The sequence below is a fragment of the Podarcis erhardii genome (assembly GCF_964252035.2).
Source record: "Podarcis erhardii genome assembly, chromosome: 2".
In the NCBI taxonomy this organism is placed as follows: domain Eukaryota; kingdom Metazoa; phylum Chordata; class Lepidosauria; order Squamata; family Lacertidae; genus Podarcis; species Podarcis erhardii.
In genome coordinates, this window is record NC_138498.1 from 49,234,651 (window position 1) to 49,246,949 (window position 12,299).

A 12,299-nucleotide genomic window follows, 5' to 3' on the forward strand; every position below is an offset into this window, starting at 1 on the left:
AATGGCTCCCAATCCACTAAAGTTCTTAAAGGAAATTAACATGTAATTTCATTAAGCCATCTTCATTTTGCTCCAGTATTCCACTAATAATAGCTCATAATGTGGGAAGCTAATTCATACTCAGAGTAGACCCACTGAAATCAATGGATCTAATATACTTAAGGCCACTGATTTTAGTAGGTCTACATTGAGTATAACTAATATTGGATAAAACCCTACAATTCCCTATTAATGCTCTTAAACACATACAAATGGAAACAGGTACAAAATCATGCCTCGGTAACACAAAAATGGTCAAAATATCAACAGTGATAAAAGTGCATGAGAACCTTCTTGAGATGCAGGTAGAAAATGTTAAAGAATGGTAAACAAGTCCCTCTTTCAGCAAGTAATGGCTAAAAAAGTTAATGTGGGCAACATCATTTATTCCATGCTGAATTCAAGGTAGCACATATAAGCAAACTATTAATATATACATATTGCCTGGTATGATATAAATTTCCGGATGCGCTTTTGTTCTATGCAGTGAATAAACGGAAGCCCAAAAAATAAAAATACAGGGATTCGTGTCATTTCCAAGAAAGTTTGATTTTTCTGTAACTCATAAATCTCAAATTCTTGCAGTCCAATTACGAACATCTGGCACCTTCTTATCTTTCCACTTTTGCACAAGTTGATAAAAGCCTCAACAATAGATCAATGAATAAAAATCTGCCAGTTCAGACCTGACTCTATGAAGAGAGACTTGTTCTTTTTATCTTGAGAAGCTATTTAAAAGGGAGGCCCAAATTGTGTTAGTGTGGGTTACATGAAGCCTTTAAGCAATCTGTTGAGAAATTAAGCAGCTTTTATAAAGATTGTTGTGCAATTTGTTTGCAATTAAGCAATTACTCTGGTACTCCCCTGGAGTGGGTAAGAGTCATATTTAGCAAAGCTACTGTTGCCTTAAAAAAAGAAAAAGAAATTATAAAGTGCACCTATATTACTACAGCTGCTTTGGCAAAATGTCAGCATCACTTTTGTGCCTGCAGCATCTTACCAAAGCTCTTTCTGAGAATAATTCCAGGGTTCATAATTTTGCAAATGTTGCTACTTTTATTCACTGTAGTTTGGGTCAGATTATTCCTAAACATTAGGCACCCTGAAAAGTTAGAATTCAGGGGGAGAGGGATCTTCCTTAGTGTAGGTAAAATAAAGGAAGTCAGTAGATAAGGGATGTGAGGTGGAGTCAGTGTTGGTCCATCGCAATATAACATATAAAATAGTGTTCTAAATAACCTACTAACTTTCTCAGAAAGCCAACAATCCAAAAACATAAGTATCTTTAGTCACAAAACAAAAACATTCTTCTTTCCCAAGCTAATTAACCCATCTATGGCCTTCTACACTGTGGAGAGCTATTGTTTCTATTTGTTACTATGTTATACATTTTTGTGTTTTTATATTGTAAACTGCCTTGTGATCCTCAGATGAAAGGTAGTATATAAAATTATTATTATTATTATTATTATTATTATTATTATTATTATTAATTGTTATTTTAGTTCATACAAGATACAACACTATTCCTAGGCAGTCTAGAGGATAATGCATGAGCAAACCCAGGTTGATTTGGAGGCAATCAACTGCATGACAGCAACGCTGTATGTGTGGAACAGTCCTAGCTTTCAAAAGAAAAAGCCCTTTGAAGACTTGTACAGCCATATAGCAGTTCTTACTACTTACAAATATTCTAATAATTATATAGTAATGTGCCTGTCTTCAGACATCCAAACAGGAAACTAGTAAGATACACCCATTGACTTAGTTAAAGCCTCAGGTTGTCAATCTAAATACACATCTATTTAATTCAGAGCAAAGTTTACCTGTATAGGGATTCTATTGCATCTTGGTCTAAAAACTCATGATCTTTTCTGACAGTTTTGATGTCAATAGGAAACTGCATATCTGCAAAACAGAGTTCACAATGGTAAATGATTTTTTATTTTATTTTTTGAGAGGGGGATTAATTTCACAAGTTCTTAAATCAGCTCAAAAACAAAGTCCCCACTTCTGTAAATCAAGAAAATATTTAATAAAAATAGGGGAAAAAACAACAAACAAACTCCCCAAGTAGTGGTTTTTTATAATGACATCAGCCAGACTCAAAATGGTCTCAATCTCTGCAAGGAAGAAAGCATAAATTTATAAATGAACACACCATCAGCTTGCCAGCTGATAGGATTCATTTTTAATCAAAAAAGGTTCAAAATTTTCTATGAAGGAAATAAACACTGGCCTAGCAAACTATGGCTTACCAAGACAGCAGAAATGCACTAGCTCCCAGAGAGGACCTTGCACACACTTTGTGCCTACCTTGCCCTTTTAGCTAGACATGGCTGTTAAAAGACAAGAAGCAACCTCAGCTGCAGCTTGTGGTTGAGGAGGAGAGAGCTTAACCACATGCCTGGATTCAGACAACATGCTAAGTCAACACTTAGCTAAAGTGACCAGAGAGGTACAAAGTAGGTGCAATCTCCTCCCCAGCATTTGCGCTAATCTGTGATTATGTTTAGCGTTACCTACAAACATAGTCACTGATTATTAGATGCTCAATCTCTATCTCCATTGTCTACTCAGCGATAGGAACAAGCAGATAATGCAAAACAGACTCATAACATTGTCAAGAGTCTGTCACTAAGTTCATTTCTAAATCATTTTATATTTTGATTTTTAAAAAATCTCAAAGCATTTCACAACCTACATTAAAAAATCAAATAAAACAGTCCAGAAGGAAACATTACAGAAGAAAGTCAAATATAAAATGCACATTTAAAACAGCATAATTAGCAGATAATAAAATGTTTTATGTTCCAATTGCCCACTGCACACAAATAAACTTGAATAAGCTTGCATTGATAAGAGCATAAGACAAGCCTGCTGGATCAAGCCAATGGCCCAGCATCATCTTCTCTCAGAAGCCAACCAGTTTGCTTATGGGAAGCCTGCAAGTTGGACATGAGCACAGCAGCTCTTAGCCCACTTGCAATTCCCAGCAACTGGTATTCAGAGGCATAATGCCTCTGACAATGAAGGGTAGAACATAGCCACCATGGCTATGTTGCCACTGATGGCCTTGTTATCCATGAATTTGTTAGATATTTCTCTATAACTGACTGCATTTTGGACCACAAGCTTTTCTGTTTATAAAGGGAAGGAACATATTGCCAAGACTTTTCAATTATTCTGCATCTCAGAACGCCATGGATGAAGTAGTACCTTCAAACATCTGAGCATATTGGGGGAAGCCAGCAGCTTTCAGCCAATCGCAGGCTTCTTTGGCCTCAATTTCTGCAATTAAAAACAAAACAAAAAAAGAACACAAATTAAGTTTTGTTTTCCAATACTGAGCAAAAAAACCAACCCATTGTTAAGCTATGCTACTATCTTTAAAGCAACCCATTTTCTTTCCTCCCTACCTTTTAATATATTACAGACAATCCTCGTTTTGTGTTCCAGATCCCCAGGTGCGTTGGCAGAGTGCACGAGTCTACTCTGCCCCTTTTCATGCCGTTTTTATTACATTTTGGGGATACTTCTGGGTTTGGCATACATCATTTGGACTCGCCTAAACCAGGGGTTGCCTGTACTCTTCATACACATACCTCATTCTGAGTATCCAAGCACACAACAGATGCTTTTGACATGCAGTTGCGTCTAAGCTGGTGGCATTGAGTATAATAGCTTTACTTACGCAGTGCTCCTAGTGATTTTCCTGCTCAGATGCATCTTTTGTATAGTCAGAACAATACTTTTGTCTAAACACTGAGAAATTATTTGTGACGCACACTTTCTGCATCCCCATCGTTCTGCCCGGACACTGAGGTCCAGCTCCGAGGGCCTTCTGGCGATTCCCTCACTGCGAGAGGCCAAGTTACAAGGAACCAGGCAGAGGGCCTTCTCGGTAGTGGCACCCGCCCTGTGGAACGCCCTCCCATCAGATGTCAAAGAGATAAACAACTACCTGACATTCAGAAGACATCTGAAGGCAGCCCTGTTCAGGGAAGTTTTTAATATGTGACATTTTAGTGTATTTTTCATCTTTGTTGGAAGCCGCCCAGAGTGGCTGGGGAAACCCAGCCAGATGGGCGGGGTACAAATAATAAATTATTATTATTATTATATTTGAGAAATGATGATGGTTTGAAAACAAGGCTAATGCCTCCAGTGTGCCGAGAAATGCTTGTTGCTTTAGTGTGTACAACTAGGCGCTCTGGTGGCTTGGAAGGTGTTCTGTGGTTCTTTGAGGAAACAACCATGCTCCTAAAGTATTTTACTATTTCTTTTACAGCTCACTATCTATAACACCTGGCATCTAGTTCACAAAAACAGATGTCAGGAACTAAAAACTAATGACTTATTTTGTGGCAATTAATAAAAATTCTGTGGCTAACAGTATAACATTCCCACAGGAAAAAGGAAAAACACAACTTTGCAGAACTACAGAACATTCACCAGATGCCTTAAAAATGTAAACATATTTAATATACTTCTGGAAGAGCATAAGCCATCAGTCTCCAAAGTGAACCAATATTGCAAGTTACTGTGTCTCTTCTTAAGGAAGACCCCAGGCTGTTCTCTCCTCTAGTCCAGTTCATGTTGCAGCCCTCATATGGCCACCCAAGGTCTTCTGGCTGCTGACTGAAAAGGATCCCTACACACACACACACCAGCTGGCAAAGCTTTCCTGATGGAATGCATTATTATTAATTTATAGTGTAAAGGTAAAGGTAAAGGGACCCCTGACCATTAGGTCCAGTCGTGGCCTATTCTGGGGTTGCGGCGCTTATCTCACTTTATTGGCTGAGGGAGCCAGCGTACAGCTTCCAGGTCATGTGGCCAGCATGACTAAGCCGCTTCTGGCGAACCAGAGCAGCGCACAGAAATGCCGTTTACCTTCCCGCCGGAGCGGTACCTATTTATCTACTTGCATTTTGACGTGTTTTCGAACTGCTAGGTTGGCAGGAGCAGGGACCGAGCAACGGGAGCTCACCCCGTTGCGGGGATTCGAACCGCTGACCTTCTGAGTCCTAGGCTCTGTGGTTTAACCCACAGTGCCACCCGCGTCCCAATAAATAGTGTACCTTTCCTCAAAGTAGTCATCATTAAGTTATCAGCTTAGAGAAAAGAGTATGAAAAAATATTTTTTTTTTAGAAAATTTTTTTACATAACTTTATTAAACATGCTTTAAAAAGACATTAAAATAAGACATACATACATACAAGTAAAATATTTCCAGAGTCTCACAAGTTTTGCTTTGTATCTTATCAAACCAATTTTCAGTCTCTCATAATAATAATAATAATAATAATAATAATAATGATGATGATTTTGTCCTAGTTCCACATTGATGATTAACCAACTTTTATTGGTATATGCAATTCCAAAACAATATTATGGAGAACACCTTTCCTTTACAAAAATGATTTTAAGTCTAAGGCAGGTAAACTATTAAGAAAGATGTGTGGAATGTAGAAGCAGGAGCTTTACATGGGACTAGCTAAGTACCAAGTATTCAATGAACAAGCTACCTTGCTCAAAATTTTGCGCTTCCAGCAAATCAACAAGGGGCTGAAGGCTTGAGACCAGCCACATGGAGCACCACTATGCCACACATACTGAAATTTATAAAGAGCCAGGGATATTTCACTTGGCATGAACACCCTAGATCAGCAAGTCAGCAAAGTCTGTTTTCATAAACAGACATGTTGACTGTCATATTTCCCATACATGCCACCAACAGAGAGAAAATATGTGGCAAGCCCTAGGTTTTTTTGTGTGAAAAGCTACTTAAAAGAAGCTTGTTTAGCAGGAGACAGATTCAAATTGGGCAACTTATTTTGTGTAGCTCATTCCAGGGCTGCCTTTTCAAAGAATGTTCCAGTATCAGTCTTTTTATTTTCTAGTTTCCATTGAGTGGCATTTGCTAAAGGAAAAAAGGATGACAGGGCTTTAAATATATTTTATGGAACTACTGGCATATAGCGCAAGATTCCAGAGCCAGCTCTGACATGACCCCCTACTCTTTGTATGTAACACATTTCCTGGCTTTCTAAACATTTGAACGGTTGAATGTTTCCACTTCCTGCAGGCCTCATTACTCAAAGATTAAAGAACACGCAGAAGTTCAAAATGAATTGTTCTTCCTTAATAAAACTATCACTGCTAGATCCTTTTGAGAAATTATACAAACATGTGTTATGAATTCTGGTTAATTTTTCATTCTTAGTGCTATACAGGACAAATACTTTAAAAAGGATGCTACCAGGTCAGATCAGTCTGTGCCTGAGAAAACAGGAAGAATGTGCTATTAATTTTCTTCAGTGCTGAGGCAAAGATACCAAATCTTCCTTAAGCAACATTTACAACTATCACTGAACTAAATTAAGCTAACTTCCCCTTAGGTATGAAGCAAACTAAAGTAAAACTGATTAACATAATCTAGCATGCTTCCATTCCAAATATTTCAATAGCATATCCACTTCTAATTGCATGCATCATTGTGATTACTGTGAAAATACATTAAACATACAAGCAGAAAGTAATCACGTAGCAGCCAGAAGAATGAAAATCAAACTTTATTTTATAGAAATGCAAGTAGGAATAATGCCTGTCCTTTACCATTGTCTAACATATTTGAGCATTGGTTACTTTTGATATTTGTGCTTTGTTACAATGCTTTATTACTGATTTTTTTAAAAAAAATAAAAAAATAAAAACTAATAATAATAATAATAATAATAATAATAATAATTTATTATTTGTACCCCGTCCATCTGGCTGGGTTTCCCCAGCCACTCTGGGCGGCTTCCATAAAAACCAAAAATACACTAAAATATCACAGATTAAAAACTTCCCTGAACAGGGCTGCCTTAAGATGTCTTCTGAATGTCAGGTAGTTATTTATCGCTTTGACATCTGATGGGAGGGCGTTCCACAGGGCAGGCGCCACTACCGAGAAGGCCCTCTGCCTGGTTCCCTGTAGCTTTGCTTCTCGCAATGAGGGAACCGCCAGAAGGCCCTCAGCGCTGGACCTCAGCGTCCGGGCAGAACGATGGGGGTGGAGACGCTCCTTCAGGTATACTGGGCTGAGGCCGTTTAGGGCTTTAAAGGTCAACACCAGCACTTTGAATTGTGCTCGGAAACGTACTGGGAGCCAATGTAGGTCTTTCAAGACCGGTGTTATGTGGTCTCGGCGGCCGCCCCCAGTCACCAGTCTAGCTGCTGTATTCTGGATTAGTTGTAGTTTCCGAGTCACCTTCAAAGGTAGCCCCACGTAGAGCGCATTGCAGTAGTCCAAGCGGGAGATAACGAGAGCATGCACCACTCTGGCGAGACAGTCCACGGGCAGGTAGGGTCTCATCCTGCGTACCAGGTGGAGTTGGTAGACAGCTGCCCTGGATACAGAATTGACCTGCGCCTCCATGGACAGCTGTGAGTCCAAAATGACTCCCAGGCTGCGCACCTGGTCCTTCAGGGGCACAGTTACCCTATTCAGGACCAGGGAGTCCTCCACACCAGCCCGCCTCCTGTCCCCCAAAAACAGTACTTCTGTCTTGTCAGGATTCAACCTCAATCCATTAGCCGCCATCCATCCTCCAACCGCCTCCAGGCACTCACACAGGACCTTCACCGCCTTCACTTGTTCTGATTTGAAAGAGAGGTAGAGCTGGGTATCATCTGCATATTGATGGACACCCAGTCCAAACCCCCTGATGAACTCTCCCAGCGGCTTCATATAGATGTTGAAAAGCATGGGGGAGAGGACGGAACCCTGAGGCACCCCACAAGTGAGGGCCCAGGGGTCTGAACACTCATCCCCCACCACCACTTTCTGAACACGGCCCAGGAGGAAGGAGCGAAACCACTGTATAACTGTGCCCCCAGCTCCCAGCCCCTCTAGACGGTCCAGAAGGATGTTATGGTCGATTGTATCAAAGGCCGCTGAGAGACCCAGCAGAACTAGGAAACAACTCTCACCTTTGTCCCTAGCTCACCGGAGATCATCAACCAGCGCGACCAAGGCAGTTTCAGTCCCATGATGAGGCCTGAATCCCGATTGGAAGGGATCCAAATGGTCCGCATCCTCCAGGCATGCCTGGAGTTGTTCAGCAACCATGCGCTCAATCACCTTGCCCAAGAATGGAAGATTTGAGACTGGGCGATAGTTGGCCATACTGGCCAGGTCTAAAGATGTTTTTTTAAGAAGCGGTTTAATGACCGCCTCTTTCAGCGGATCTGGGAATGTTCCCTCACAGAGGGAAGCATTCACCACCCCGCAGAGCCCATCGCCCAGCCCTTCCCGGCTTGCTTTTATTAGCCAGGATGGGTAAGGATCCAGGAGACAGGTGGTTGTTTTCACGCGTCCAAGCAGCCTGTCCACATCCTCGGGGGTAACGGATTATTTCCATGCAACTTGACCAGACAGAGCTCTAGCACTCTCCCGCCCCAGCCCTGCTACCACGGTGGTGTCTAGCTCCTTCCGAATATGAGTGATTTTATCTGCAAAAAACTTTGCAAAATCGTTGCAGGAGATCTTGGGGTCTTTACAAGGCCCCGGTGGTAAAGGTGGTTCCGTTAAATTACAAACCACCTGAAAGAGTCTCCTGCTACTATTTTCTGCAGATGCAATAGAGGCAGTGAAGAAAGTCTTCTTCGCCATCGCTATCGCCACTTGGTAGGCTCGACGTTGAGCTCTAACCTGTGTCTGGTCAGATTCGGAGTGAGTTTTTTGCCACCGACGCTCTAGCCGTCTCAGCGATTGTTTCATCGCCCTCAGCTCCGAAGAAAACCACGGAGCTGTCCGGGCTCCATGCAATCGGAGAGGGCGCTTCGGAGCCAGATAGTCGATAGCCCTGGTTAACTCCGCATTCCAACGGGCCACCAGGGAATCAGCTGAAAGGTCATCAACATGGGATAAAACATCCCCTACCACTCTCTGGAAACCATTTGGATCCATTAAGTGGCGGGGGCGGACCATCCGAATTGGTCCCACCTCCCTGCAGAGGGGAAGGGTCGCGGAGAAGTCCAGTTGCACCAGGACTTCCAAGTACTTCGTTTTAACAATCTAAACTAGTACTTACTTCTAAAAGACCCTTGTTTAAAGCTACAGAATATAAAAATGTCTCGCTGACAGTAAACATATATTCAAACACTAAGTAATTCATTTTTAACTATCTTTGGTGGTTAGAGGAGGAAATGTCATTCTACTGACATCTGATTTAAGTTTATCACCTAGCCACCTCTTTCAGCTTTATATCTTATACACAGTTTTTAAGCTTAGATGCAAATGAGAACCAATTATATGCATAAACTATGTTTGAATTTCACAACAATCATATCTGATGCACAACCACCATTTCCAGCTTCCCATGTCGTGGGATAGTGGAGACCTGAAAGAGCTGAGTAAATCTCAAACATTTAGTTCCACATTAAGATTTCAAAATGCCCATACATGTCTCAAAAGCAGAATGTTTCTCTTCTACTGTTCTTTGGTGCTTTACATCTTGATTATTGCATTCACATGAAAATGATACTGGCATATTAATTGAATGTTAATTCCAATCGAAAGTATATCATTAGCTTGTGGTATTTCTATGCCCCTCTGTGTCTGGTGTGCATAAAAACTGTTAGCACAATATGTAAGCAAAAGGGTTTGGCTCTAAAGTTTGCTGGCACTGGTAGCAGCATCACCTGGTGGAGTTCTGCTCAGGATGCTCCTGCCAGGAGAAAACAGTGATGGGAGTATTTCCATTGAATCCCACTTCCTCCTATAACCCCCAGTGCCACCTCTCATGCTATTGCATAGAATCCCCCAACCCCTCAGGCATCAGGGAAGCCTCAATGGGGATAGCATTTCACAACCAGGGTGGTCAAATAGAAGGCCCTTCTGTCTCCTAGCCACTTACGGGACCTCACTTGGCAGTGACACTTGGAGAAGGTTACTAATAATCACCTCAAGGTCCAGGAAGGAACATATGGGAGGTAACCTGGCTAAAAGCAATAAACAAAGGTAGAAGTCCAATCCCAGTTAACAACCTTGCAGCCCTATTTTAGACTAACTGAAGTTTCCATAGAGTTTTACAGGTAGCTGCATGTACAACACCACATTGCAACAATCTAAACATTTTTTATAGAACTGGCACTACAATCCTATGTTTTACCATTGGAACAAGACTCCCAGCTTTGAAAAAAAATACATTATAATAGTTTTGCTCCCACTGCTACTTATACCAATACTTGTAGGTTTTCACTTTTGCATACTAATGTCATTGTGCAACAAAACAAAAAGCCTAACACAATTAAAAACAAAACAAAATATTGTGTTTGCTAGTTCTGAAGAATAAAAAGCAAACTGCCCCAGAACTAAACTAATATTTTTGCCTCCTACTCCTCCTGTTCTTGGAAACTTAACTCTATTGTTCTTCCTCCAACGTCCTCCATCTGCTCCAGAACCAGTCAATATGCATGGGATCTATCTGCCTGACAGCTGCAACAGCCAGATGTCACACACTGAAATGCACATTACCTATAGAACCAGAGTCTATCCCATCAGCAACTGTTCTGACAAGACCCTTTGTGCAGCCTTCTGTTGTATTGTTCTTGTTCTTGGCTGTGTCTGCAGCTGGGGAGTTAACAGTAAGGCAAGGACATGCTGCATATTAATTTTATTAGTCCTTCAAATAAAGCAGCTATTCCCAAAAATAAATTTTTTCACATACTGTTCTCAGACAGATAAGCTTATTTTATTTTATTGCATATATGTCTCTATGAAAATCATAATAAAGTTGAATGAACCTAAACCAGCTATCCTTTGGATGACACATCATGCCTTAATGAAGTATTTCTTCATTTAAATCTATGCTCAGACTATCATAGAATGGTCTGGTTCAAATTTAATGCTAAGTTAAACTAGGACTTAGAAGGGGCAAGTGTGTGGGTACTAAGGGAGAAAATTGCTGCCACTCTGCTCCTCCCCTGGCCTTGCATACACAGCAGTGGCCGGGAGGAGTGAAGCAGCAGCAAGTTTCCTCCTGGATAGCTACATACTTGAACATTTTTGCTGTTCTACAAAAGTGTCAAGAAAAAGGTATGGCTCAAAATCTGGCATACACATGACCGTACTGTTAAGTAAAGGTCACTTTCCCATCCACCATTGTCATCAGTGGTGTTGGTGAGCTCCAATTCACAAAAGCCTACTGTATCAGAATAGTAAGGTAAAATCGAAAAGTATTTTGCAAGTACTGCATAACTAAGAAGTCATCTTTTCAGATAGAGCAGTGGTTCCCAATTTGCTAATTACTGAGGACCCCTTATTTTTCAAAAGCTAAGCCACGGACCCTCTACTTTTGAAAATTTTGACAACTATGGTAGCTACTTCTGCAAAGCAATTTTTTAAACAAAACGTCGGGTTGCCCCTAATAAGCAAAAGATTTTAGGTACTGTATGCTAAAAACATATGGCTGAGCGATTATCTGGTTTTCAACATCATGATATATCAGCAGTTAAACATCATTATATTCTGATAATGTCTGAAATTGGAGATCAGGCATGGGGATGAGGGAAGGAACAGCCACAGGGATTGGATGGGTGGGGGAAGGAGACAAAGCGGTGGCAGTCAGTGCCTTGAAATTGGCTGCCCCTGCTCTTCCTCACTCGATGAGTGATATATTGCTGGGTCAAAATCATTATTGCGGTGTGATTTTGAAACCAATTTTGGCCAATATATTTTAAAAACGCACAGTGCTAAAACATACCATAAAACTTGTGATATTACCATGCAAAAATGACCAAAAAAATAGTTGGGGGAGGCAAGGGATGGGGCCACAGAGCCCCTGGGTGTATTCTGCAGACTCCCAGGGGTCCCTGGACTCCTAACTGGGAACCACTGAGATAGAGGGTACCAGAATATATGGTCTAGAATAGGAGGTCTTCTCTTCAGTCTCACCCTCCATGTACAAAACTGCAGGTTGCAGCACTTCATTCTGCTAATATCAAAGGTGCTGACTGGGAACTTGTTAGCATCACTTCTGTCTCTATGGAGTGGGAACAACCCTCATGATATATCAGGCAACTACCTATTGCCTGACTCACGTAGGTTTTATGAGATAGTTGTGTGAGAGTGAAGATTCAGCTTTAAATCAGTTCCATGGATCCTTTCCCAACTGTCTGAATTGCAAACAAGAGAACTAACCTTAAATGTTCCACTACTGCTGACCTACATTCTTCAGAGCTGAGTTAGGGCTGTTTAGAAGCCCAA

The 12,299-nt window shown here is 41.1% G+C and overlaps 1 protein-coding gene across 4 annotated transcripts in view; it reads right to left on the minus strand.

Annotated features, from left to right (window-relative positions):
- Positions 1-12,299, minus strand: part of LOC309332748 (rho GTPase-activating protein 7-like) — a 99,692-nt gene that overhangs the window by 17,206 nt on the left and 70,187 nt on the right. For all 4 annotated transcript variants that reach the window (XM_081845924.1, XM_081845923.1, XM_081845925.1 and 1 more), the window contains exons 2-3: positions 3,259-3,330; positions 1,866-1,947 (exon numbers count right to left, since the gene is read on the minus strand). In XM_081845924.1, the coding sequence (XP_081702050.1) occupies positions 1,866-1,947; positions 3,259-3,330 (154 nt within the window). The remainder of the gene's footprint in view (positions 1-1,865; positions 1,948-3,258; positions 3,331-12,299) is intronic.